At 43.7% G+C, this 26,840-nt stretch overlaps 1 protein-coding gene across 1 annotated transcript; it reads right to left on the bottom strand.

The window, feature by feature from the left end:
* Positions 1 to 962: 962 nt before the first annotated feature.
* On the bottom strand, positions 963 to 12,551 carry LOC143383519 (uncharacterized). The gene is made up of 5 exons (XM_076838196.2): positions 12,525 to 12,551; positions 11,065 to 11,113; positions 8,972 to 9,098; positions 8,023 to 8,106; positions 963 to 3,513 (listed from the first exon to the last, which is right to left on the bottom strand). Exons 2-5 carry the CDS (start codon positions 11,077 to 11,079, stop codon positions 1,598 to 1,600), a joined length of 2,142 nt encoding a protein of 713 aa, XP_076694311.1. The 5' UTR covers positions 11,080 to 11,113; positions 12,525 to 12,551; the 3' UTR covers positions 963 to 1,597.
* Between the last annotated feature and the right edge of the window lie 14,289 nt (positions 12,552 to 26,840).

The following is a 26,840-nucleotide window of genomic DNA, read 5'->3' as shown; positions in this document are numbered from 1 at the left end:
TGAAGTTAGACAAAATCATCCCACTGCCCCCTGCCAGAGTAAGCCACTGTTAGCCTGTTGATGCATGTTCTTCTGCACATTCTCCTCATGCCCACAGTCACCCTCGGTGACACACATTTCCACTGACTGGATCACACCAGGGAGCTGAGACCTTTCCCATTAATAACCTGTGTTCTTTTCATGTTATTGTCTTTAATGGCTGCAATTAACACACAAGATTTATCCAAACCATTTACTACTGCCCTACTTTTAAAAACTCAGGATATCTTTGTGAACAATCTCTTAAGTAAAAAGGGCTTTCTGGTACATACTGGCCACCCAGTCTTTCAAAGCTTACGTTGCTCACTCATAGTGAGAAGTGCACACAGAATGCTGTGGAAATGTGGAAATGGAAATCCACCAAACTCATTACATTTAATAAAAATTTGCCTGCTATGGTTTGAACATGTCCCCTAGAATCTGTGTTGAAATCTTAATCCCTAATACAAGCGGTGAGAGGAGCCTTTAGGAGGTGATCAAGTCACAAACAGACCCAAGCTGTTATGTCCTGGGAGTGACCCACATCCCCTCTCCTATCCTCCCTACTGCTGAGAAGTACTACTTCTGCACTCAGAAGCCCTCGCCACATGCTGGTCCCTGGATCTTGGATTTCCCAGACTCCAGAACTCTAAGGAATCTGCTCCTAATCAATTACCCAGTCTCAGGAATCCTGTAGAGCAGAAAGAAGAGACTAAACCACCGCCAAAGACTCAGGGCCCAATCAAGAACTACACAGGAACAGGAGCTGACCTAAGCCTGGACGGAAATAATGAGAAGAAGCCAATTAAAAATGCAAGTTTACTTAGAAACTTTTTGTCATCAGTAATTACTTTTCAAGGAGTTAAGAGTCAAGCTCTACCTTGATAAATTAGTGCCCCACACTTCCAATCATGTAAATTGTCATGTCTTGTTAGATTAAAGCATTTTTTAGTCTATAAAATACAAATGACACTAAAATTCATACTGTACACAACTGACACAATGAACAAAGAATTGAGGCTGGGTGTCGGAGGGGGGCAGTCGCAAGGCTTGTCTACATTTGTCCTGTGGATGGTGATATTAAATAACGCTCTGTACTTCAACAATTCTGGAAACTGATATTAAGGCTATTTGTAGGAGTCCTTATGCATATAAATTAGTATGAATTTAGGACAGGGAACCCACTTTTCAAATAAATTTTTCTCCTATTGGAGCCAACCACAGCTCTGCATGGCAGAGATCTGGGGAGAAGGTCTTCCCATGTGGAAGTTACACTTTAGTTGACATCAAATTTTGTCAATCATCATTCTTTTATCAAAGTCCTACCCATAATCCCCATTCATGAATCCCTTTCCTAGAAGACTATTAAACATCAAGATTCTTTGTCACGAATGGTGACACTTTGGAATGCTGGTTTAAACACTGATCCTATCTATAGAAGTGTTTCTTCATCTGTGAACTCTGACATTTGTAAAGAATTTATTGCCTGAGTCCTTAAAATGGCGTATTAGAGAGCTGCTTTCCTGTGAAAGCTGCTGTTCGGAAGGAGCCACCTGAGGGCTACACCACCTTGTCTCCTCTACAGACTCCCTCCAGCGTGGACCCTCTGGTGGTACACAAGGTGCGACCTCTGGCTGAAGCCCTTGCAGCAGACGTGGCAGATGTACGGCCTCTCGCCCGTGTGGACCCTCTGGTGCGTGTGGAAGTGGGAGGCCTGGCTGAAGCCCTTCCCGCACTGCTGGCAGGTGTAGGGCTTCTCTCCCGTGTGCACCCTCTGGTGGGCGCTGAGCCCCGCGCTCCAGCTGAACTCCTTCCCGCACTCCTCGCACTTAAAGGGCTTCTCCCCGGTGTGGATTATCTGGTGGACTTGGAGGTTTGACCTCTGGCTGAAGGCCTTGCCGCAGGTGTCACATTTGTAGGGCTTCTCTCCGGTGTGGACTCTCTGGTGGGCCTGCAGGTGCGAGGCCTGGCTGAACCGCTTCTGACACGCCACACACTTGAAGGGCTTTTCCCCAGTGTGCACGCTCTGGTGGGCCTGAAGGTTGGAGGCCTGGCTGAAGCCCTTGCCACACTCCTCACACTTATAGGGCTTCTCCCCGGTGTGGACGCGCTGATGATTGTGCAGGTTCAGGCTCCAGTTGAAGCGCTTCCCACACACCTCGCACTTGTACGGCTTCTCTCCAGTGTGCACCCGCTGGTGGGCCTGGAAATACGAGCTCTGGCTGAAGCCCTTCCCACACACGTTGCAGCGGAATGGCTTCTCCCCCGTGTGGACCCTCTGGTGGCTCTGGAAACTTGAGGCCGAGCTGAAGCCCTTGCCGCACTCGTCGCATTTGTACGGCTTCTCCCCGGTGTGGACGCGCTGGTGGCTGTGGAGATTGAAGCTCAGACTGAAGCACTTGCCGCACTGCTCGCACCTGTACGGCTTTTCTTCCGTGTGCACCCGCTGGTGGGTGTGAAGGTTGGAGCTACAGCTGAAGCGCTTCCCGCAGTCCCCGCATTTATATGGCTTCTCCCCTGTGTGGATCCTTTCGTGGGCCTGGAGGTGGGACCTCTGGGTGAAGCCCTTCCCGCACACCTCACACTTGTACGGCTTCTCCCCGGTGTGGACCCGGCAGTGGATGTTGAGGTCCGTGCTGCGGCTGAAGCCCTTCCCGCAGCTCTCACACCGGTAGGGCTTCTCTCCCGTGTGGATAGGCAAATGGGCGTACAGGTGTGAGCTCTGGTTAAAGCTCTTGCCGCACTCGGGGCAAGTGTAGGGCTTCTCCCCAGTGTGGACCCGCTGATGGGTCTGCAGGTTGGAGCTCTGGCTGAAACCCTTGCCACACTCATGACACCAGTAGCGCTTCTTTCCCGTATGAACGTTCTGCAGTGCAGGAACACCCGAGGGGTCGGCCCCATGAACGCTCCGTGCCAGAGGCTTCTTTCCAAAGAGAACCTGCTGACGCCCAGGACTGGGACTGTCCCTGGAGGCTTCCTCATGTCCAGCAGTCTGGTGAGGTTTCCGCCCTGGGTGAACGCTATGCTCAGTCAGAGGGGAAGCCTTCGCCCTGTCCTGCCCCGCATCACTGTGGTGGTGTGAACTGCAACTGAAAACCTCAACATGGGGGGCAAATAGACACAGTTTGCTTTTCATCTGTTTACAACTTTTCTGACGGTTCTGTGTCTCACTGCAACATAGTTTACTCCAAGAACTCTGAGCTCTTCCAGTTGGAAACCCCTGGTTTTCAATAATGGGATGATCCCCAAGGAGATTCACAAGAGAGCCATCCTCCCCAGCTGCCTGGACGGGCTCTCCCACTCCCACGTGGCAGGAGACCCCGCGCTGCTTGGGGAACTGAGAGCACCTCCCTTGACTGTCTGTCCGGCAGTCTTGACTTTCGGTCAGTCCGTTTACAACATGTCTCTTGATTTGCCAGCATGAAAGCTCTCCCAAGGAAAGGCACTTCAGTCCTGCTTCATGACAACTCTCCACCCTGCTTTGATTCCTGCCTCCTGAAAGGGCAAAGAGGAGTTAAAGACAGAAAGTGCCAGCAGCAATGATGGGGACTAGGGAGCTCCCAGCCCTCTTTCCCCTCTGTGAACATTAAAACACTGAAGTCTTGCTGCAGTCACGTTATAGACGCTCTGGAAAACAAAGGCCTACAGAGATAAGGAGAATGTTGAATTAAGAAGGAACCACGCTTAAAATGGCATGAGATCCATGGTCAGCCAGGGGCCAGACCTGAGTTTTCCTCTCCTCTGAGCATGTGTTTCTCTGCACCTGTGTGTGCCTTTCCCATTTTCCAGTTTATGAGGCTACTTCTCAATGCATTTTTATTTATTGTGTGTCATGATGAAGGAAGCAGGGATCCAGTACCTACCCCCAAACTGGAGGGAGCAGAGAAGTTCCTCCAACATCCATGTGAGCTACATGAAGGCTGGTCTGTTGGGGCCCAATGCAGATTAAGGATGAGAAAATGCACGAGAAAGCACAGTGAGCACTGGCCAGGATAGCTGCTGGGGGACCAAGAGGCCCAGCGAGGGAACAGAGGTGATGTGTTGACAGAACCCTGCAGGCCCTGACATGGGATCTGACTCTGGTTCTAAAGATCTACTTTCCCAGTGTGTGGAGGAGTTGGAAGAATGAACACCCACACACACACACACACACACACACACACACACACACACACTCAGTCTCGACACATGCCCAGAAACAACAATGAGATTTACTCATGGAATGTAAGGATGGTTTAACATGAAAATCAACATAATATAGAAAATGAACAGAGCAAAGGGGGAAAACTATATAATCCTCTAAATTGATGTGGGAAAAAAGTATTTAACAAAATTAAAAATCCTTTCATGATAAAAACATTTAACAAATTAGGAACAGAACCACCTCAACATAAAAGTTATAAATGAAAAACCCACAGCAAACATATTCAATGTTGAAAGAATAAAAGCTTTTCCTCTAGGATCAGTACAAGGCAAGGATGCATGCTTTCTACATTGAATATAATGTGACCAGAGCAGTTAGGCAAGAAAACAAAAAAGGCGTCTAAATTAGAAAGGAAGAAGTAAAATTTTTACTGTTTATAGATGACATATGTAGAAAATCATAAAGATTACACACATGCACAAGCTGATAGAATAAATCAAAAAGTGCCAGCAGCAATGATGGTGACTGGGGAGCTCCGAGCCCTCTTTCCCCCTGTAAACATTTAAGACACTGAAGACTTGCTGGAGTCACATTATAGACGCTCTGGAAAATAAAAATAAAGTAGCAGGACACAAAATACCCCAAAACAGCTGTTTCCACATTATAACAACAAACTATTTAAAAAAACAAATTTCATTTACAGTGGCATCAAAAAGAATAAAATACATAAGAATTAACTAAGGAGGTAAGAGACTTGTACACCAGAAACTACTTGATAAAAGAGATTAAGAAAGACATAAACAAATGGAAAGACCCCTCATTTTCATGGATTAGATTTAATATTATCACATCTACTCAAAGTAATCTGCACATTGCATGAGATCCCTATAAAAATCCTCACTAAAATCACATTTTTTCCCTGCAGAAATAGATAAACTCACCCAAAATTTTTTATGGACTCTCAAGGAACCTAAATAGCCAAAAAAGAAGAAAAAAATGCATACTTCCTGGTTTCAAAGCTATCATAATTAAAATGTAGTACTAGCATAAAGACATAAATACATAAGACAAGCTGGGTACGGTGGGACACACCTGTAATTCCAGCAGCTTGGGACACTGAAGCAGGAGAATCACAAGTTCAAAGCCAGCCTCCACAACTTAGCAAGACCCTGTCTCAAAATAAAAAGAGCTGGGGATGTGGCTCAGTGGTTAAGGACCCCTGGGTTTCACCCCTGGTATACCTTCCCCCACACACATACAAAAAAAACCTACTAACTAATGAGACAAGAGCCTAGAAACAGGCCTCACACTTTTGGTCAAGTGGTGTTTGATAAAGCTGGCAGAACAAATAAATAGCAAAAGGACAATTTTTTCTTTCAACAAATTCAGTAAATGGTTGTACAGTAAACTGGAAATTCACATGCAAAAAATGAAGATAGGGCTAGGGGTAAAGTGCTTTTGCAAAACAACACAAATCAAAAAACCTATCTTATACCATGTACAAAAGTTAACTCAAAATGCAAAGACCTAAACGTAGATTTAAAACCGTACCACTCTTAGAAGAAAACATGGAAATAGCCTCACAACCTTGGATTTACAAACAATTTTTTGGATATGAAAACAAACACAGTGTCGGAAGCCATTCTCACACGTGACTGGGTGACTCCCGGTTAGGGTCTGAGGCGCTCTGGCTGTGTGGGAGCTTTCCCGGCCCTCTCCTGATAAGAGAACCTGTCCGTGTGGGGGTGTAACTGACCACTGACCCCGGAGGCCCAATCACTGACCCTGACCTTGGAGTGCGGCCCCCCTTCAACCTTCATTGGATGGAATTCTCCCCTGAATTTCTTGCTCCCCAATAAAAGGCTACTCCCTGGCGTGCTCTCTCTCTCTCTCTCCTGCTAGCCCTGAGTAATCCTTGCTGCCCTGCCGGGCGGTTAGTGGAGGGAACCAGAGAGGGGAGCCGTCTTGGACCTGGTCATAGAAAAAAAGGTAACTGAGTCTGTGTGTTTATTTCGATCTCGCTAGCTAACTTTTATGCCAAGAACCTCATTAATGAAACCATTGCGCTGGCCGCATGGTAGACACAGGGTCAACAAAAGGAAAAAAACTGGAGTACACAAATATTAAAACTTTTGTTCAAAATACACTACAAAAATAGTTAAAAAGGAACAAACACAACAAGAGAAAAGATCTACAAATCATGTATATGATAAGGGATTAAAATCCAGTATATAAACAGAACTCAATTAAAAAAAAAAGACCAGAGAGAGATCTCCTAAAACTTAACACCAATAAAAAAAGAAAGATTTAAAAATAAATAGGCAAAGGACTTGAATAGACATTTCTCCAAAGAAGAAACACAAAACTCTAATAAGCATGAGATGCTCAATATCAGTAATAATTAAGGAAATGCAACTCAAAACCCCAAAGTGATACCACTTGACCCCTCAGGATGATTATTTAAAAACAAAACAAAACAAAACAAGTATTGGCAAGGATGTGGAGAAATCAGAATCCCTGTGCACTGGTGTAGCAATGTAAAAAGAGGCAGCTGTTGGGGAAAACTGTAACCATTTCTCAAAATTAAACACAGACTCATAAGACCCAGCATTTCTGCTTCTTGGTTATCAACGCAAAAGAAAGGAAGGCAGGAAGTTAAACAGACATGTATACCAATGTTCACAGCAGCATTATTCAACAAGAGATCAAAAGTGAAAACAGCCCAAATGTCCAACAGGTGGATGGGAAAAGAAAATGTGGTACAGACCACAGTTGAATGTTACTTTGCCTTAAGAAGGAAATTCCAACACATGCTACAACACAGATGAACCCTGGGAATAACATACTACCTGAAATAAGACACAGAAGGACAGATACATGATTCCACTTACATGAAGTACTTGGAGTAGCCAAATTAACAGAGGTAGAAGGTAGAATAGCGGCTGGAGGGATGGGAAGAACAGGGAGTCATTGCTTAATGGGTACAGAATTTCATTCTGGAACAGTGGAAAGTTCTGGAGATGGATGTTATCACGGCTGCACAATAATGTGAATGTACTTATTTAGTGCAACAGTATGCCGAAAAATGGTTAAAATGCTCAAGCTTATGTGATATATTTTACAATTAAAAACCAATACATTAGCTAGTTTGGTGGCACAGTGCTTAGACACAAACTGAGGCAAGCTGCCATGGAGAAGAAGGGGAAGATAGCACTTTTAGCAGGCTGATCAGAGCAGGCCTCGCATGAAAACCTCTGAGCAGATACCCCAAAATAAGAAAGGGGCTGGAGCTAAGCCTAGTGGCACATGCCTGCAATCCCAGCAACTCATTTGGCTAAAGCAGGAGATCACAAGTTCAAGGCCAGCCTGCGCAATATAGGGAGATGTTGTCTCAAAATAAAAATAGAGCTGGGGGTGTAGCTCAGTGGTGGAGCACCCCTGGGTTCAATCCTCAGTAGAGGAAGGAAGGAGGGAGGGAGGGAGGGGGAGAGAGAGAGAGAGAGAAAGAGGAAAGGGGTTGGAGGTTTATTGGTAAACACATTCTAGCCAGAGAGAAAGGAAAGGCTCTGATGCAGAACCATAATGGTCATATCTGAACAAACAAGGGTAGCAGAGATAAACAAGGAGGGAGATCACAGGAGGAAAATGGAGAATGGTAAAGTAATGGGAATGAGCAAACCTTCCATGGCCTTACAAGCTCCTTACAAAGGCTGGATCTTACTGGTGGAATGAGAGCCTTTGGGGGTCTGCAGAGGAGAGTGGTGTGGTGTGACAGGTTTAAGGTCTCTCTGGTGGAGGCAAATGGAGGAAGAACATGGGCCCACCATGACTCCAGCTGCAGCTCGCATCTGAGAGCCTACCTGTGTGAGTGTGGATCTCTTTCATCCAGAGCTTTTCCTCTCGCTCCAACTGGGATATCACATCTGGTTTGAAGGACTGATGTCCTGTGAAAAGATGATTTAAGTGAAAAATTAAAGGCAAAAAGTTCTGAAAAATTCTGTTTCTGATCCCATACTGTAGGCTCTGCCTGCCCACCCCAGCAGCAGCTGTCAAATATTTCTATCACGACACAGGGTAAAAAATATTTACCATCATTAGAAATACTTCATACACACTGTTGAGATAAAAGAATTAATGCTCAGTTTCTAACCAGTGCCTGTTTCTTTTTCTCTCTCTCTTTTTTTTCAATATTTACTTTTGGGGTTGTACACAATACCTTTATTTTATTATTTATTTTTATGTGGTGCTGAGGATTGAACCCAGGGCCTCGCATGTGCTAGTCGAGCGCTCTACCACTGAGCCATAACCCCAGCCCCTGGGCCTCTTTCCATCATTTCCCTGCCAGCCCTGTGTCCCCTCCTGCTGGCATCTACAGTTATTGCTACAACATGCTGCATTCTCACCAAGGAGCTCTGACACTGTTACCCTCTCATTACACAAATGTGACACAACTCACTAAACTTCATGATCCACCAATGGATCATGACTTACAAAAGATAAGAAATAAAGACCCAGAAGCAGCCTAAGCTCAACTGCTCATTTCTAATTCATTTATAAAAGAGAAGTTTGCCTTAGAACAAACATCAGCAACACCTCATCTCTACTCTCCAAAAGAACTGGAAAACTGAGTTCTGAGGAGTTCTACTCTTTAAACTATCATGGGCAGAGGTCAGAGATGCTACTAAATAGCCTAAAGTGCACAGGCTCACCCCCACAACAAAGAATTATCCAGCCCCAAATATCAACAGTGCCAAGACCGAGAACCCTGCTCGAAAGGTTGATGCCAATTATACAGGCACCTGTCCTCACCCACTGAGAGCAGGTTCCTGAAGTTCTCCAGCATCACATCTCGGTACAGCTTCCTCTGGGCAGAGTCCAGCAGCCCCAGCTCCTCCTCGCTGAAGACCACAGCCACGTCCTTGAACGTCACTGCCTCCTACAACATCAAGCACGTGTACCCTCAATCTTACACCCACTGGCCACTGGGACCTGAGAAACACTTTTAGTGAGTTCCTGTTCTTTTCCTTCCACAAACATACCCAAAAGGCTGGGGGTTGGCAGGTAAAAAAGAAAACTCCTGGTACATGAAACCTGTTGCCCTTCACACAGTTAAGTCCCTACAATAACTGCCTTTGTTAAATCATGCTCTTCCTACATGTTACAGTTTGAGAGTACTAAATCTTGTCAAAAAGTTTGTGCATATTTTGTACCAATAGCATCTGATAGTAACTATTTCCTTCTCTCTCTGGGCAGTACAGGTTGAGCACACCATATCCCAAAATCCCAAATACTCTGAAATCTGACATTTTCCAAGCAACAACATTACTTAAAAAGTTTTAGATTTTGGAGTACTCTGGGTTTTTTTATTAGATGCTCAACCAGAGAAATCTATGCAGATATTCCAAAAATCTTTGAAATCTGGTCCCAAGCATTTTAAAAGACAGTCAACCTTATCGTTCTTTTGTTGTCAGTGCTTGCCAATCTAACAGGCACTCCGTAACCCTCTGGGGCAGGTGTGTAACTAGTTCTGTCTTCCCAGGAACAGGCTGTATCTGTCAACTGCAGCTGCATTCAGGACCAAGGTTAAGAGCACAGGCTCTGGAAACCAACTGCCTCAGCTCACATTCAAAGGCTCTGTCCTCTATTTGCTTTGTGACTTGGACAAGTCATCTAACTTTGAGAAGTTTTTAAAGTATTGAGATACTTCAGTTTGGTCATCTATAGAACAGTACCTACATCATTAGGCTCCTGAAGGGATGAGTGAAACCATGTGAAGGACTTAGGGGAGTCCCTGATGTACAAATGTCAATCATCAGTATTACCATTTTCATCCATTTCATCACATTCATTGTTGCACATAAAACTGATGACTTTGTGTGTATTTGGTCATTCCAGATAATGTGCAATTTGAAAACTTAAAATTTAAAAACTATAAATGATTCTACAAAATCAAAATCAGGTTTTTACATAGGTCTCAGCCAAACTTGTCTGATTATTTCTTTAGAATAAGTTCCAAAGAGTGGTAACTGCACTGTCAAAAAAAAAAAAATGCACTTTTATTTTGCTAATATAATGGCAATTTTCCCAAATAACTTGTCCTGTAAGAGATCATAAATCCTGCAGCTTCTTGATTCTGGCCCAAACTGAACATTACCTCATTTTTAAAATGTTGAGTAATTTGGTAAGTGATAAAACAGTTCTTTTTAAAAACTTCCATTTATTTAATTAAAAAAAGACTTTTTCACATATTGTCTATTCATCTACTTTGCTCAGTCATTCTGGAGTATACTGTGCATCAGGAAGATTCCTACCAAGAATATTAAACCTCTTTCAGGCATGTACAATTTCACATTTCCATCCCTATTTATTACTTGTCCGATAACTTTGTATATAGTGCTTTTCTTCATGGAAATTTCTAAACATTTTGCTTATTTCTGCATTTGTTTTGTGATTCTCAGCACCTACGTAATAAATGACCAGTAGACACCTGAGCAAGGCAGTAAGAAAGGGGACCAGGTGAAGGGCAATGCTACATTTGGAGCCCTTCATCCATGTGGATGTGCCAAGCACACATGCAGTATGGCCTTAGATTCCTGAATGGAGAACTCCCATTTCTTCTGGTTCTTCATTCACCAGAAAGGAACATCTGAAACACCTGGCTTAGGCCATGAATATGTCAGCTGGGCCCAGAGTGGACTTCAGTAGGAATTGATTTTCATTTGGAAAAAAAAACCTGTTACTTTTTACACTAATATTTGGAAATAAAAGGCAGGATCCTGGCATATAACAATCCCTCAAGTGTGCCTGGTGCTCTCTGACCCTTCCCAAACAACATAAAAGTATGTCTGATCTCTGTGAAAGGAGATGTCATTTTAAGAAACAGAAAGACCAACCCCACTGACCTGGATCTTGGTCATTGTTCTCCTCTTCCTTCTGGGAAAAGGCAGAGTTCTGCAAAAGGAAAGACAGCATGAGAGAGTGCTAGGGGTGCAGTTAGTTCACAAGCACTTCATGTGAGAAAGAAGTGCCCCTTTCTGCAGGCGACACAGTTGCACACAGCTTAGTGAAGAGAACAGGAGCCAGGAGCCAGCTACGGACAGTTGCCTTTGCTCATTAACCATCCATATTACAGTCCTAACCCAGATGTGGTTCCTAGCACGCTGAGCACCTCTGAACTTAGTTATCAAAAAATGGGAAGCAGACCCACAGGGTAACATAATGGGTTCAAATTCTGACATTTGTACTTATCTTTTACAGACAGCAGTGTAAAGCTTAAGCAAGTTATGAATGTCTCTGTGCCTCACCTGGGTCACCTGTAAATAAGGATAATAATACTCAGATGCTATTTCCTATAGCTTCAGACAAGCAAGCGCTATTATGCTTCATAAAACTGCCTATAGCAATGTGCTTTTCAAAAAGTGAATCTTTAAGGAAACTCAGAATTGAGTGATCGCTGTCACGTGAGTAATCACTACCCTCAGAAAAGTCTGTAATTGTGGCCAGCTGTCTCACAATTTGTTCCATCAATAATAGTAACTAAATTGTCATTTTTTTAACCTCTAATAGGTAAAACTCCTTGCAAGTTATTAAGCTGGAAGAACTTCACCAAAGTCTCTTTTCTTCTGCATGAAGGTAATGACCAACGAAAACTTAAAAGTCTCTAAGAAATGGTGTTGTGTAACACTTATTAAAGGAGTCACCTCGCAAAGCGGAGATCAGAGCATGACAGTTTCTCTGTCTCGATAAACACAGAGGGCATTCTCCATGCTCTTACTGGAAGCAATCCGCTTCTCCTTCTTAAAATGAGATGGGAAAACCCAGAACCCCATATCTGGCAAGGATCTGAAAGGGAACAGTGGCTCTGCACGTGGAGCTCCCACTCCATCCTGGACTCAGAGGAATTTCCAAACCAGTGCCACTCTGAGTATTACAACAGAGTGAGAGCATGCAACATTTTACTATGTACCAAGAAAATGTTTTTAAGCATTTAATATACGTAAAAAATTTCCCTGAACTCTTGCAAAACACCAGTGGGCAGGCTCTTAACCTTTAAAGTCATAAGGAAACTGAGACAAGACGAGATTAACTTGCCCAGCACTTTTACTGCAAGGAACAAGCACGTCTGGCGGTGTGGTGAGGCGGTTTGTGGCAGCAGAGTGCACAGAAGACCCTCAAACTGGATGCCCGCACAAGCCCACCCCCAACACGGGAAGCTCTGCCCCGAGGACGCAAAACGCCGCCGCTTCCCAACCCCGCCCTCCCCGCTGGCTTCTTTTATCCAGGCCGCGGACCAGGTCACCGCTGGCCTCAAGCCCAGACTGAGAGGACTCTGAGAGGTCGCAGGGACCCGCGGCTGGCTCACCTCCCCCAGAGCAATCGCGGAGCCGACCTCGCCTTCTGGGAGCGGAAGTGCCTCCTCCCGCCCACAGTCCCTGGACTCCATTTCCCAGAACTCGTAAGCAGAAGCACCCGGCATCACACCCCCCCCCCGAACTACACTTCCCAGAATGTCTAAACGGAAGTGCTTGGAACACGTATTTTCGGGACTACATTTCCCAGAATCCCTAAGCGGAAGTGCCTGGCATCACGCTCCTCCAGAACCTTGGCAGGACAGCGCTGCCCCTGACAAGCGTCTGTTTGACTCAAGCGAGTTGGGTTTGGGGTTATTCACATCTCTGGCTGATTCCTTTTTGTTGTCCATTTCTTAAAGCTCATGCGAAAACAGTTGTGTGTGTGGAGGTAATAATCCCAGCTACTCCAAAGCTGAGGCAGGACTGCAAGTTCAAGGCCAGCCTGGATGGCATGGCAAGACGGTGAAATTAAAACTAGAAAGGGCTGGTAGAGTGCTCCTGTTCCACCCCTAATACTGAGGAGGAAGGAAGAGAGAGTGGGAGGGAGAAGAGCAAAGCTGACATGATGAAAGTAAGTTTCAAATTCACGGTTTTTAGGGGAAGCAAACGGGAATGAGAAACTTGAATGGCAGGCTGGGCTGCGCTGGACTCCGAAGATAAGAACACTCTTGCTGAATACCGGCTCCCCAAAGACCAACATGACAACCCGCTGATCAAGGCGCAAGGAATCATCTCCTGTATTAAGAGAGCACCACCTCTCCAGCATTGGCATCGTGACAGGGCTAAGTGTCGGAGCTGCCAATGTAAGGTCGGAAATTATTGAAAATTTTTTGAGTTAAGGTGGGTCTTTTGATGTTGGGGGATTTGATTAGGATTGCATGAGGAACTGGAGGATACAGTCCAGGATTGATGGAAATAGGGAAGATTTCTTGAGCAAGAAATCTTAAGGCCCCCAGTCTGTTAATATTTTAGCACTCTCCTGAGCCCAGATATCATTTGTCAGGTCCAGTGGAAGGTATTTGAGGATGAGCTTGGCCCACATAATTCGTAGTAGTAAAATATTAAAAAATAATGTAAGCATATAAAAAAGTGAACCAGAATGTATATTTTAAGATAAAGAAATATTCGTGAGTTGGGAACAGGGGTCCTACCCCTTACCCTAGAAGGAGGGCAGTTCCACAGAAAAGCCAAGAAGAATATGAATATACAGGTCTGTCTGGGTTTCCCCACAAAGTCTATTAGCAATCGTGCCTTTGTAATGAAATCTCCATAAACTCCAAAAGGACAGCATTTGAGAAGCTTACAGATATCTGAACATGTGAAGATTCCTGGAGGGTGGTGCCCCCAGAGAGGGTGTGGAAGCTCTGTGTCCTTCCCTGATACCTCATCACATGCATCCCTTTTATTATTTATAATTTCCTCTTCAATAACCCAGTAAATGTGTTTCCAAGTTTTGTAAGTCATTCAAGAAAATTAATTGAACCCAAGGAGGGTTGTAGGAACCCCAGTTCACAGCTGTTCATTCAGAAGCACAGGTAAAACCATCTGGAGCTTGTGGCTGGCATCTGAAGTAAGGGAGGAAGTTTGAGCTACTCACTAGTCTTAAGAAAGAACCAAACTTTGTTTGAAAAATAAGATGTTTGCCTGTGGAGAAGATAACAAAGAATTGATTAAAAAAAACTCCTGGAACTAATAAGTTTCCAGGTAAAGAGAGTCTGAACTGAGTTAGATTAAAGGCCATGCCAGTGACCACTACAGAATTTATTGCTTACTTGCTGGTGGGGAGGAAATTCCCACACACCTGGCATCACAAGTCTGTGTTGACCGTGGTATAAGACCAGAGGTAAAAAATGCTTTTCTGACAGAGTTATCCAAAAGAAACCCACTTTTTAATTTTAATTTAATTTTGAGACAGAGTCTCACTATGTCAGCCAGGCTGGGCTCAAACACACAATCCTCAAGTGTCTGCCTCCTGAGTATCTGGTATCATATGCATGCACATCAGTGCCCAGCTTTTAGAAACCACTTTAACTATAAAGATACATATAGATTAAAAGTAAATGGATGAGAGGCTGTGGCTCAGTGGTAGAGTGCTTGCCTAAAAAATGTAAGACCCTGGATTCCATCCTCAGCACCACATAAAAAATAAATGAATAAAATATAAAGTAAATGGGTGAAGCTGCACACATGCCTGTAATCCCAGCAACTCAGGAGGCTGAGGCAGGATGATTGCAAGTTCAAAGCTAGCCTCAGCTAAAGTGCTGTGCTAAGCAACTCAGTGAGACCCTGTCCCTAAATAAAATACAAAATAGGGCTGAGGCTATGGCTCTGTGACCCAGTGCCCCTGAGTTCAATCCCCAGCACCAAAAAAAAAAAAAAAAAGTAAATGGGTAAAAAGAAAAATATATGCTAACACTAATCAAAAGAAAGCTGGGGGCTGGGGATGTGGCTCAAGCGGTAGCGTGCTCGCCTGGCATTCATGCAGCCCGGGTTCGATCCTCAGCACCACATACAAACAAAGATGTTGTGTCCACCGAAAAAAAAACTAAAAAATAAATATTAAAAAATTATCCCCCCCCCCTCTCTCTCTCTCTCTCTCTCTTAAAAAAAAGAAAGCTAGGGTAGCCAAATTTAACATCAGAATTCAAAACAAAAATAGACAAAAACTGATAGAACTGCAAGGAGAAATAGATGAATATGCTATCATTTTTGGAAACTTCAACATGTTCAGATTCAGCTGGGCATGGTGATGCATCCCTGTAATCCTAGTAGCTGCAGAGGCTGAGGCAGGAAGATCACAAGTTCGAAGCCAGCCTTAGCAACTTAGTGAGACGATGTGTCAAAATGAAAAGGGCTGGGGATGTGGCTCAGTGGTTAAACACTCCTGGGTTCAATCCCTAATACCAAAAAAAAAAAAAAGGTAAGATTCATTGGGCCTAAAATGAGGACAGGTGAACTCAACAGCATCCTTTATCATATACTACATAAACTACTTCATCCACCAAAGAATACACATTCTACTCAAGTTCACATTCACCAAAACAGAATAAATTATGGGCTGTAAAATACATCTCAATAAATTTCAAAGAAATCATATAAGAATTTCTTTCAAAATACAATGGAATTAACTAGAATCAATAGCGAGGGGGCGGGTGGGGGGAGATATTCCAAAATATGTGGACATGGAATAGCACACCTCTAAATAATATATGGGCCAAAAAAGTAATCACAAAACTTAAAAATATTTTGAAATAAATAAAAACACAACCTAGGAAGAGTTGTAGAATGCTTAAGAAAACAGTGTTTATGGGCTATTTATAGCCTAAATGCACTTTAGAAAAGAAGAAAGATCTAAAATCAAGCATCTAAGCTTCTGTGTTAGAAAACTAGAAAAAGAAGAACAAATTAAATCTTCTGCTTGAAGGAAAAAAAGAGCAAAAAAAAAGGAGGGGTAAAAACTGCTTACGAGTTCTTCAAAACAAGAAATCAATAGAGAAAGTCAACAAGGCCAAAAGATGAAAAGATCAATAAAACCAATAAGCTTCTTTCCAATAACCAATTGTCCAATCCAATAAAACCAATAACACCGCTACAGTCATGAGCACCTACAGCCCAAACCTTGGAGGCAATTAGACAATGATAATGAGTTGTGCAATTGAAGACACAGAGACCACACTACTGAGCCCACCCAAAATCAGGGGTAACCCCAGCACATCCAACCAATATTCTAGCACCTTCCACAGGAAAAATAATTTCTCCCTACAGTGGGGAAAAACACTACCATAACATTGGAAAGGCATCCCTTGCATTAGTTGCACAGATATCAATGTAGGAACACAAGCAACACAAAAAAGCAAGGAAAATGACACCTCAAGAGAAACATCATAATTTTTCAGTAACAAACCCCAAATAAAAGAAAATTTGTGCAATGCATTATAAGGAGTTCAAAATAATGATATTAAGAAAACTCAGCATGATACATGAGAACATGGCTAAACAATTCAATGAAAGAAGGAAAACAATTTATCATCTGAAGGAGATATTCCAGAGATACAAAAAAGAATGAAGCAGAAATCTTGCCATTAAAAAATTTTAAAGAATTCAAGGAATGAAATCAAAAGTATAACTGAAAGCCACCACAATGTACTAACGAGGTAAAAGAATTTCCAATCTTGAATTAGCCCACTCAGGAAATAAATTTATGCCATATTATAAAAACGGGAAGACTGGATGTGGGAGGCAGTCTCCCTGAAAGACTGGCATTCTCCTTCCTGTGATGGAAAGAGGCTCTGTTGGTCACTTTCATCGTTACCTCCATATTGCCCTGATCCTCTACGTAGCAGAATGTGTCTTCAGGTGTAGGTGTGCCTTCCTGCAGCCCCAGGAGTCGAATTACTCTCACCTGTTCCTTTGTAGATATTACCCCTTTGCCCTGTTTGGAATAGAATGTTCCATGGAAACACCCTTTGTGTGTCCCCTTCTCTTGCTCTGCCTTTGGGTGTGGCCTTCCTAGATGTCAGTGAACCTGCTGAGAAGAGACATCACGAAGCTAGACTCATCCCTTGCCTTATTTGAATGGCCTCTCCTCAATAAAAGGGTTCAGCATGCACTTCCTTCCTGTCTTTCTGTGGACCCTTAAGGTCAGAGGAGCCATCACAGGACCCCCAAAGAATAAGGTATCTCTGTCTTTTGTGTGGTTATTTTGCGCATCCCAGTTCCTCTGTAGTGACCCTGAATGTTTTTGTCGTGAGGAACGCAACTGGCAGAAATACCAAGAATAAATCAATTACCACTTAAACCATAAGTTGGGCATAATTAAAACTAATTTTCAAAATCTTAGATATAATGTGATTCAGAGTAAGCTTCAAATACAATGTAATAAAATACAACAGCTACTAGACGGTGCATGGCAGGACATCAGAAACAGCAGACAAACTGGATGGTTTTACGCTGAAAGTTTCTATCAAAAACAATAGCATAAACTAACCATCTAGGCCTACTGGGTATTCAGTATCAGCAGATTGCTCACTACATATAATTAAACTTTAAGATGGAACATCACTGATAGTCTGTCCCACCACAGCAACACCCCAATATGCAATGATCATAGATATCAAATTTCAGCTAAAGGAGACCCATTATACAAATGAGGATTCTGTATGAACAAAGAAATTATGCATAAATGGTCATCATCAGTGTATTATACATTCAAGGAGATTACCCCAACTATATATTATTACCCCATAAATATAGCAACTCTATCTATACATTAGGAACATTGTAAATTTAATTTAGAGGTTATAAATCAAGCACTGAGGTGCAATAGTATACTCATACCTCAGGATCAAATGCTCAGGTTATTATAAACTCAGAATGTGTAAAGTTGACAGATGTAATCAAGATTAATATGAATGGAAAGTGTTACCTATCCTCCTATTTCCCCAAAAATCTCATACAGACATTTGCTTGAAACATAGTATGGTAGAATCCAAGAAGTACCAGAGATGCATGTGACACACGTGGACTGTTATTGAAACAGCATTGGAGGAACTGAAACAATAGCTGGTGTCTTCCATTAATAATTGGAAAATGTAAAGAATTCATTTCAGCTTACAAAACATGCAGTTGCAGTACTAAATACAAATTCAATTGCACTTGCAAGATATTTAAGGCAATATTGAATATTGAATGCAAAATGCTGGTTCCTCCTACTAATTGATAAATCCTTCAAAGCACACACCATGCACAGGTTCATGGTCCAACTGGAACACTCTGACCTTAATCAACATGGGCTGGTATAATTTGACCAGCACAATTCGGTCATGTCCAAAAGAAACACTGCTCTTGTTATTGGCAGTGATATTTGGATTCTGCTACTTAAAACTTATGCCTCCAGCACTCTCTTGGGTCAGCACCTGGGCTCATACATTGAGGAATCAAGGGGTAGAGTGTGAAGGGCAGGCTGTGCCCTGTTTTGAGTTACTCTATAATGAATAGAACAGTAGTTTTCAGACAGTATCTAACCCTGAGTTACTTCATTTTATAAATAAATAGTTTACCATGAATTACTCCATTTGGAGTATATAAGGGATGAGATAGAATGACTATACCTTGTTTATACAAGTGAAGAATCACCATCTGTCTAACACAATCATAGGCACAAACTGATAATTGTTCTAATAAAAATGACCTGTGAACCTAATGAGTTAAATCAGAAACACATAAATGCATGGGTATACAAAACCATATAAGAAAAACCAGCCCATGAGCTCATCAAGCCCACTGACCACCAAAGTAACTCCCTCTCCTAAGATCTATCCCTTTCTTAGTCTTTCTGTACCTTATATATATTTATCTTAAAGTGTTATATGTTACTTGAGTGTTGTAGATATTAGTGATTAAGGATGAAATAAAGGAACCTGTGATTGCTGCCTTATGACTATCAGGTGAAACATATTCCATGAACTGCAATCACTGAATGAGGTATAGCTTGGGAATTTGTTATGCAATAAATTCTGACATTGTGGGAAGATGCAAATGTATTTGATCAGTTAATAGCTCTGTCACTGTGACACTACCCACAAAACACTGGCTGTCAGGATCCAAGTAATCCCTCCCTCCAACCATGTGGGGTCTTTTAGCTGGATGTGAACCATAAATGGTGTTTAGCTCTTTTGGGTTGAGCTATATCCCAGACTGTGAGATTAATAGTCAGCAAAGAACACCCAGGAGGCCAGGGGGTGCAGAGAATGTTAGCCTGTTAACGTAACTATGGGTTAACTAAGAAAGTTAAGTCATGCTAACTCCATTCTGCTCAGACACCTCACCCTGCTCCCTCTCCCCTTCCCCCTTCCTGCAAGAGCCTGCTCACCCTGAGGCCGACATCTCCACCCACCTGCACTCTGACCACAGTGCTCACAGACTTTCTGAATTCACAGAGGGGCCTGCCAATTCCAGGAGCTGGAGGCAATGTGTCTGCTCCTCCTGGCCTCTCCCCTCTGTGATTCTTGAGGTTTTGAAGCTTTTTCTCCACCTTCAATAGCACGGGCTAAGCCCACCCCCAATGCATAACCCAGGCTGTGACTTAGAAAAGTTTACTTCAGAGGCAGTTTGCTGCTGTTCTCTCTGTGCGGACGCAGCCTTGTCAGATTTCCTGGCAATAAACTTGCTTCTGCTTAGCATCAGTGTGTTCAAGTGATTTAGTCCTGAGGCATTTTCCTAACAGGGACCAGGTCCAGACTAGAATTCAGTAAAAACATGATAATGGACTTTAAGGGGGGAATGAAAATGGAAGCTTTTAATTTGTAAAGGAGATCTTGACCCAAGAGGCAACTTGGCACAATTATAAACTGTCACAGCATGTGACTGAATCAGACAGGGTCACTCCAGGTGAATTGGGCTGGCACAGCAAGTCACACAGACCCAGAAAGTATCTTTTTCTTGGGGTTCAGTGATGGCTCCTCTGCCCCAGCCCCCACACGGGAGGCAAGAGAGGCAGGAAAAAGAGAGAGAGCATGTCTGAAACCATCCTATTTATTGGGTGGAAAGACATTCAAGAATGTTCAACCCAAATAAGACAAGGGATTGGGTCTCAGGGGCTTGCTTGGTGATGTCTTGTGGTCAGCAGATTTGACCGACATCTTGGAAAGCACACTCATCTCAGGTGCTATGTGGGATCAAAGGCAGAATGAGCAAAAAGGACATATATGTCACACAGCCCAGTCAGAGCAGCGACATCAGTCCAGCCCCTCATGTGCCCATGGCTGGCTCATGACAATAAACCAGTGAGATAATGAAAGGAATCCAATTGTACCAAAAAGGAGAGGTGTCTGCAGCAGGTATGTAGGGATTCCTAAGACTCCAATAGTTGGGGTATTTGATTTGAAGGTGGGCCCATGCCCTTGAGTCAGAAGTGAAAGACTTACTCCAGGGTCAATCACCAATGATATTGCGTGGCCATTCACCATCCCTGTAGCCCTGGGATCCTGAGGTGACTGGGGCAGTGGAGTCTGGGCTCCCTCATTCCAGTAACTCAGTAAATGAAACTTCCCCAGGCATCTGTGCTGGGGGAAAAGGTGTCCTCTCCCAGGGACAGTCTGTCTTCCAGTGTCCCCAATGACTGCAGTTGGGACATGGCTTGAGGGGGGAGCTCAGATTAGGGCAGATCCTTGCCCAGTGTCCAGTTTGCCCACATTGGAAGCAGGGCCTGGGAGGTGCACAAGAGGGTCTGGGGCCATGAGCTACAGGGACTATTTTAGGGCCCTGGATGGTGGAAGCAGAAGCTAAAGTTTAGTTTTAAGCTGTTTCTTTTTCTCCTTTTTGCCTCATCTTACCTGTTGTTAAAGACATTGAATGTCACATCTAAAAACAACTGCTGGGGAGAACCAGGACCCTTCTCTGAGTTTCTCGTGAATGTCAGGTGCAGACCTGCTGACAAAGTTAAAATGAAGAAATAGACTGCCACCAAGACTACTGACATACAACTTTGTATATTTGGTAACAGTCTCAGTAAGTTGGGCCAAAAATAGGGTGGGATTTTCATCAGGTCTCTGGGTAGTTTCCTTTATGTTTTCCCAATTTACCTGGGTGTGAGAATTTTTTTGTCATGCTTTCAAGGCGGCAAGTAACCATGTGTTGGAGTCCAATGACCCTGGGGTCTTGAGTCAGATGTGTCCAATCAGGGTAGCTGCAGGGACTGCAGCATCTGTTGCTGGGTGGATGTTTGGGTTTGGGGCATGTAGGAGGTTCACATGATCTCTAGTGGTCTTCCAGATGTGGGCACTTTCATCATTGGTCAGGGTGGAAGTTAATATATAATATACATCTGTCCAAGTGAGGTGATAGGGCTGAGTGAGACAGATAAACTCCTTGCTATATGGCAGGATTTTCAGAAAATGAGCCTAATCTGTCTTCTATTTGAGACATGTCTCTCATGAAGAAGGGGATACGGACTTGGACACTCCCTTCAGTCCCTGCCACCTCCCAGAGAAGAAACAGATGTTTTTTGGGGAGGGTTTTTGACCTTGTAGGGAGAGTGGGAATGGCAAAGGGAAGTGAAAATGTGGGGTTTTGAGGAGGAGGGTCTAATAGGGAAGTAGTGGGACTTTGAGGATGGGAACCTGAATTGGAGGGGGAGGCTGGAGAGGAGGCTGTGGGACCCTAGGAATCTCTAATGGGGGGGTTCATTGACTATCTCTGGGGCTATGAATAAAGAAGAAAGTTGTGAGCCCATACTTAGTAACTGCACAGCAGAATAAGGTTGGCATAGGGAGTGGTTTGAGCAAAGGAAAAAGAAGGCCTGGAGGTAGGGAACCTCAGACAACTTGCCATTCTGTATTCAATATTTTTCCAAAGCCTGGAGAATTTCTTTATCAAGAGTTCCATAGTTGGGCCATTTATACTGTTTGAGTGCTGAGTCTAATGAGGCATTACTTTTGAGGTCAGTTTGGGAGCAGAGGGTCTTAAAATTAGTAAAGAAACAGCCCAAGGGGCAGCTGAACTTAAGGTCGCTTGTGTGAATTTCCAGGGACACCAAATAAAACACAGACACACACTTTACCTTTAAACAAGATTCAGTACAGCTCCTCTGATCCTGGCCTCAAGCTCCCCAAATGGAAGAGTAAGGGATAGTCCCAAGAGGCTGGTGAGAGAGAGCGAGCGAGCACATTTGGAAGTGGGCTTTTATTGGGAGGACCCTCATTCTTAGAAAGTTCCATCCAAAAAAGGTAAGAAGGGGTGGAGTTACAAGGGACATGTGAGTGTAATTTGACCCAAGGGCGTAGGGTGATGCCTACATCTGAAGCTGCATCCTCAAACTTCTGAACTTCTGGGACGGGGGCAATGTCCAAGTCACTACGAGATGTAGTGACGGTCAAAGCCTCTCTGCTCTGAAATGGAAGACATGAATCAATCAGAGTGGCTCCCCACAGTGTCTCTGGGAACTGACTGGGTAACTTCTATATTTGGAGAGACTTGACAGAAGCGATGCTTTAAGAACAAAGTGTCCCCTGAACTCTTATGTCACAAGGGTGCCAGTCATTGGACTGGAATTTTCCCACTGGGGCCTGGGGACATGTCTTTACCCCAAGCTTAATGGTGAGGGACCTCCCAGGGTCCTGGATGGCCAAAGGGTGGGTATCTCTCTGCTGGAGACTGGACGAATGGAGTTTTACCTCTCCAGATAGATGTAGAGGCCAGTGGTGGATGCAGAAACAAAATGGCAAGGAAGTCATTGATCCATGAAGTTTTGCTGGGTGTGTAAGGGAAGGGAAGGTTGGTGAGGGGAGGAAATATAAATAGGATAATTTCAATGGCCATAAAGGACTTGATACAAATCCTTGCACCATCCAAATGGCATCAAGCCACAATTATCTAGCAGAAGGTCTATTTTTGGTACCCTTGAGAGCTGTCAGGGTCAGATTTAAGACATAAGGCCTTCCTGCAACACCAGGGATGGCCCTGGCCAGCTGCCTTCAATGGCCTTAAGTCTTCCTCTGTCCTATGCACCAAATTTCTCCCACACAAAAGCTGGCAGTTGCTCAGCTAAAGTGGACTGCAGAGGTTGTGAAGGGCTGTGTTCTACAGGGTGGGCAGGGGACACAGTTTGGGGATTCAGCCTTAGCTTATATGAGTGGTGGCTGAAACTTTCAGAAAGCCATGGAATTTCCAGACTTTTTTTTTTAATTTATTTTTTTAAGAGAGAGAGAGAACTTTTTAATATTTTTTTTTTCGTTTTTGGTGGACACAACATCTTTGTTTTTGTATGTGGTGCTGAGGATTGAACCCAGGCCGCACGCATGCCAGGCGAGTGCGCTACCGCTTGAGCCACATCCCCAGCCCAGTTCCAGACGTTTGATGGTAACTTTCAAGGCCCCATCAGTTGTTTAACCTGTGGGGAGAGGGAATGGGTTTTTTGGGTACAGAGACGAACAAAATATTACCTTTCACCTGCTTCCCAGTTAGGGAACCAAAATTTTAGCACAAAATGACTGAGCCAAGTACAAATGTCACTGATCATCACAGCCTTTACTCAGCAGTGGAGTCGTGCATCTGGTGGATCCACCTTCCTGATGGAAAATGAGCCACTGGGCAAGGAGGAATCTGTGCTTGTAAATGCTACACTGAGAGGTGACTTAATTATTGACAGAGTGTCAGTTTGGGCACTCAGGAAACAGGTTTGTGAGAATTTGAAATTTGCTTTTACCGGGCAATGTCATTACTTGGGTAAGAATGGGGTGGCTGGGTCAGTGTTCCCTTCACGATCCCATCGTACTGTCACTGGGAAAGGATTTATTTGGGAAGATCAATGCTTTGGCTTCCTCCCAGAGGCTTCCATTTTAGGCTTGAAGGATATCTCCTTCCCAGGGACTGTCTTGTCACTGGGTGATGTTTGCTTCCTTCCCAGGGGTTTTCCTGTCACTGGGAATGGATGTCCTGGGAAAGGATCGACGTTATCAACCTTTGGCCGTCTTCCTCACTCCCTTTTCCCAGACCACACTATTTGGGGTTTGCCATTTTCCATACCTTACAAGTGCTATTATGAGCAATCAGAGGCAGAGAGGTTAGGTAAGTCGCTCCCCCTTACAGGTGTGGAAGGTGAACTGCGGAAAACCAGCCCCAGTGAGTCTGCGAGGGGCCGCACCCAACCTGGGAAGCGAGACTCTTCCCAAGTGCGAGGCCGTTCTGCCCAGGCAACCGCCATCGTCATCTCATCCCCGTTCCTCAACATCTGTTCTTTTCCTCCCACACCAACAATTTTGTTGTTGTTTCCTCAGAAGCAGGTCAGGAAAGTTCATTGGAATTGCGGGATTCAGAAGCGATAAAAACCCCAATGGAACTATGGGCCAAAAGCTCGCCCCTCTGCGGGGGGGGGGGGGGGGGGACACTGTCTTCTGCCATCTTTTCCCAGAATCCCCACGCAGCCTTCTGGAGCGGAAGTGTCTGTGACTACTGTGGACTTCCGGACTCCACTTCCCAGAAGGCCCCAGGACAACGCCCTGCCCTACCCCCGCCCCCAGTGAGGTGCGGGAGACATGGGGGCGCTCGCCCTGAGCTTCCCAGAATGCCAAGGGGGGCGCGTCCGCAGTCCCGCCTTCCCCAAGAGCCAGCGCTCCTTGGTTCCTGCCTTGTGCTGCCGAGGGCGTGGAAGGCCTCAACCCTTTCGTAATCTGAGAGATCGTGGATTACTACATGAGTGACAGGATTCAACTTCTTTAAATCCTGGAGAGGAAAATATTCTATAGCCGTGGCATTCTGGAGCTAAAATGCCCAAAAACCAAAAACCAGCGTTCTTGGCAAACGAGCACCGCCGACGCACCACCTGGAGCGGAAGTTTCTTCAACCACGTGGTGTCTCTGGCGGCAGAGTCCGCCAGACCGCATGCGCCACTCGGGGAGGCTCCTCGCTTTTCATGACCGTCCTTGGGTTTTGTATTGGGAGTGTTGGGAGTGGGGGTGCGGCCATGAGCTCGTGGCCTCATGGCTGCGGGACAAGCGGCCTACCATTGGGTGACATCCCAGACCCCAGTGTTTGAGTCATGGAGTTCGCTTTGAATGAATTTTTGTTCTCTTAGTTGAGCCCGGTCTTCCCTTTTCTTTTTCCACACTTTTTTCTTTCACATCTGACTAAAGGTATGGTATCAAGAAAATATCACGTATAGAAGAGAAAAGCTTGAAATACAGAAAGATTAAAAACCATTATAGAGTGGAAGCCACGTGCGGGTTAAAGTGTTGACTGGATTCCCTTGTTTGATGGGAACTTGGGAATCAAGGCAAGTGTTGAATTGATCATTTATTTATTTTTTTTAAAGAGAGAGAGTTTTTTTAATATTTATTTTTTAGTTTTCAGAGGACACAACATCTTTGTATGTGGTGCTGAGGATCCAACCCAGCGGCACGCATGCCAGGCGAGCGCGCTACCGCTTGAGCCACATCCCCAGCCCTGAATTGTTCATTTTAAAGATATGTGTCTAGTGGGTGAAAGCTACCCTAGCAAGAAATTGGAGAAATCATTGGAGTATCAAAAGGGGTAAATCCTTCATACAATCTTTAAAATGTCTCTTCTTCCATCCATTGTCAGATATCACATCACCTACTTCTAACCTGCTCCATCATAAATCAGATAAGTCAATCATGTGCCTTACTCTTCCATAAACAGTTGAATACAGGGAGACCTGGTTTATTATGTGAGATAGAGGCTCAAGTCCAGAAGTTGAAGAACAACATAACCCAGAAAGCTTGTTCTGCTCAGGTTTCCTTTGGGCAAGAATGAAATATTTTTCTAGCATGAGTTATACATGCCCACACATACACACAGAAAAAACAGTAAAATGTCCATAAACTCATCTTCCAGGTTCAACAATTATCAGCATGTTGTCCCTGTTGCTTTACCATTTTTTCTGTCATTCAAAAAGGCTCAATCTGTGATGCCAAAAAAAAAGTACACTTATTTGGGGTCTTAAATTTGCATTTCATGAAGCAAAGATTCCAAGAAAAACAAGAATGAGTTCCCTTTGGGAGGGGCTTGGAGGGTACTTTTATAGGTTTAGAAAAAGGAGGAACTGAGTTACATAGGTTGTCAAAAATTATTATTGAAGGATAAATTTACTTCTGTAGCTATTGGTGTAACACAGATCCATTAGTTTTATAAAATCCTCAGGAGGATTCCTCTCAGGAAGTAACTGGGCATGTAAGAAAGTGGTCACCACAGCTTACGATAAATTCTGGGTCATACAACAGAGTCACTGCTGTCAACATTACACTTGCTTTTTTATTACTAAAGTAGATTAAATGCAAATCCTTGATATCTTGTCATTTCCCAAAAAATAATTTCATAATATTCCTCAAAACATAAGAAAACTTACATTTATAACAAATCCATTCTCACATTGAACAAAATTAACAAAACAGTAAGTTCTTAAATAATCCTTATTTGAAATTCCAAACTCTCTCAAAAGACTTTACACCCTGTTTTAATAATAGAATATATCCATTCATTGCATATGATTATTATATAATTTCTGAGAGTCTCCTGTAATCTACAATTGACCTCTTTTATCCCTCTTCACACCCATGGCCTGCTAAAGAAGCTCTATTTACTATCATTCAGGACTCCCATATATTGGCTTTGTCTGCCATTCCTGGATCTGTCATTTATTTTTCTCACTCACCTATTTTCCCCATAGACTGGAAATTAGATTTAAAGATTACATTAGATTCAGGTTCTTCATTTTTTTTTTTTTAGAAAAAAATGGCTTGAAGGTGATTCTGAAAATAGCTGAACAAACATTCATACCATGACCAACTGAAAGCATCTATCTCAAATGCTGG

Source organism: Callospermophilus lateralis, chromosome 18 (assembly GCF_048772815.1).
Source record: "Callospermophilus lateralis isolate mCalLat2 chromosome 18, mCalLat2.hap1, whole genome shotgun sequence".
Taxonomy (NCBI): domain Eukaryota; kingdom Metazoa; phylum Chordata; class Mammalia; order Rodentia; family Sciuridae; genus Callospermophilus; species Callospermophilus lateralis.
Note: the sequence above shows the minus strand (reverse complement) of the source record. Positions and strands in the feature narration are given on the sequence as shown.

Coding starts and splice junctions, on each gene's coding strand:
- LOC143383519 (XM_076838196.2), bottom strand. Junction 8,107..8,971: donor CAGGAACCTGCTCTCAGTGG/GTGAGGACAGGT, acceptor ATCTTTTCACAG/GACATCAGTCCTTCAAACCA. Junction 3,514..8,022: donor AGAGATCCACACTCACACAG/GTAGGCTCTCAG, acceptor TTGCCCTTTCAG/GAGGCAGGAATCAAAGCAGG.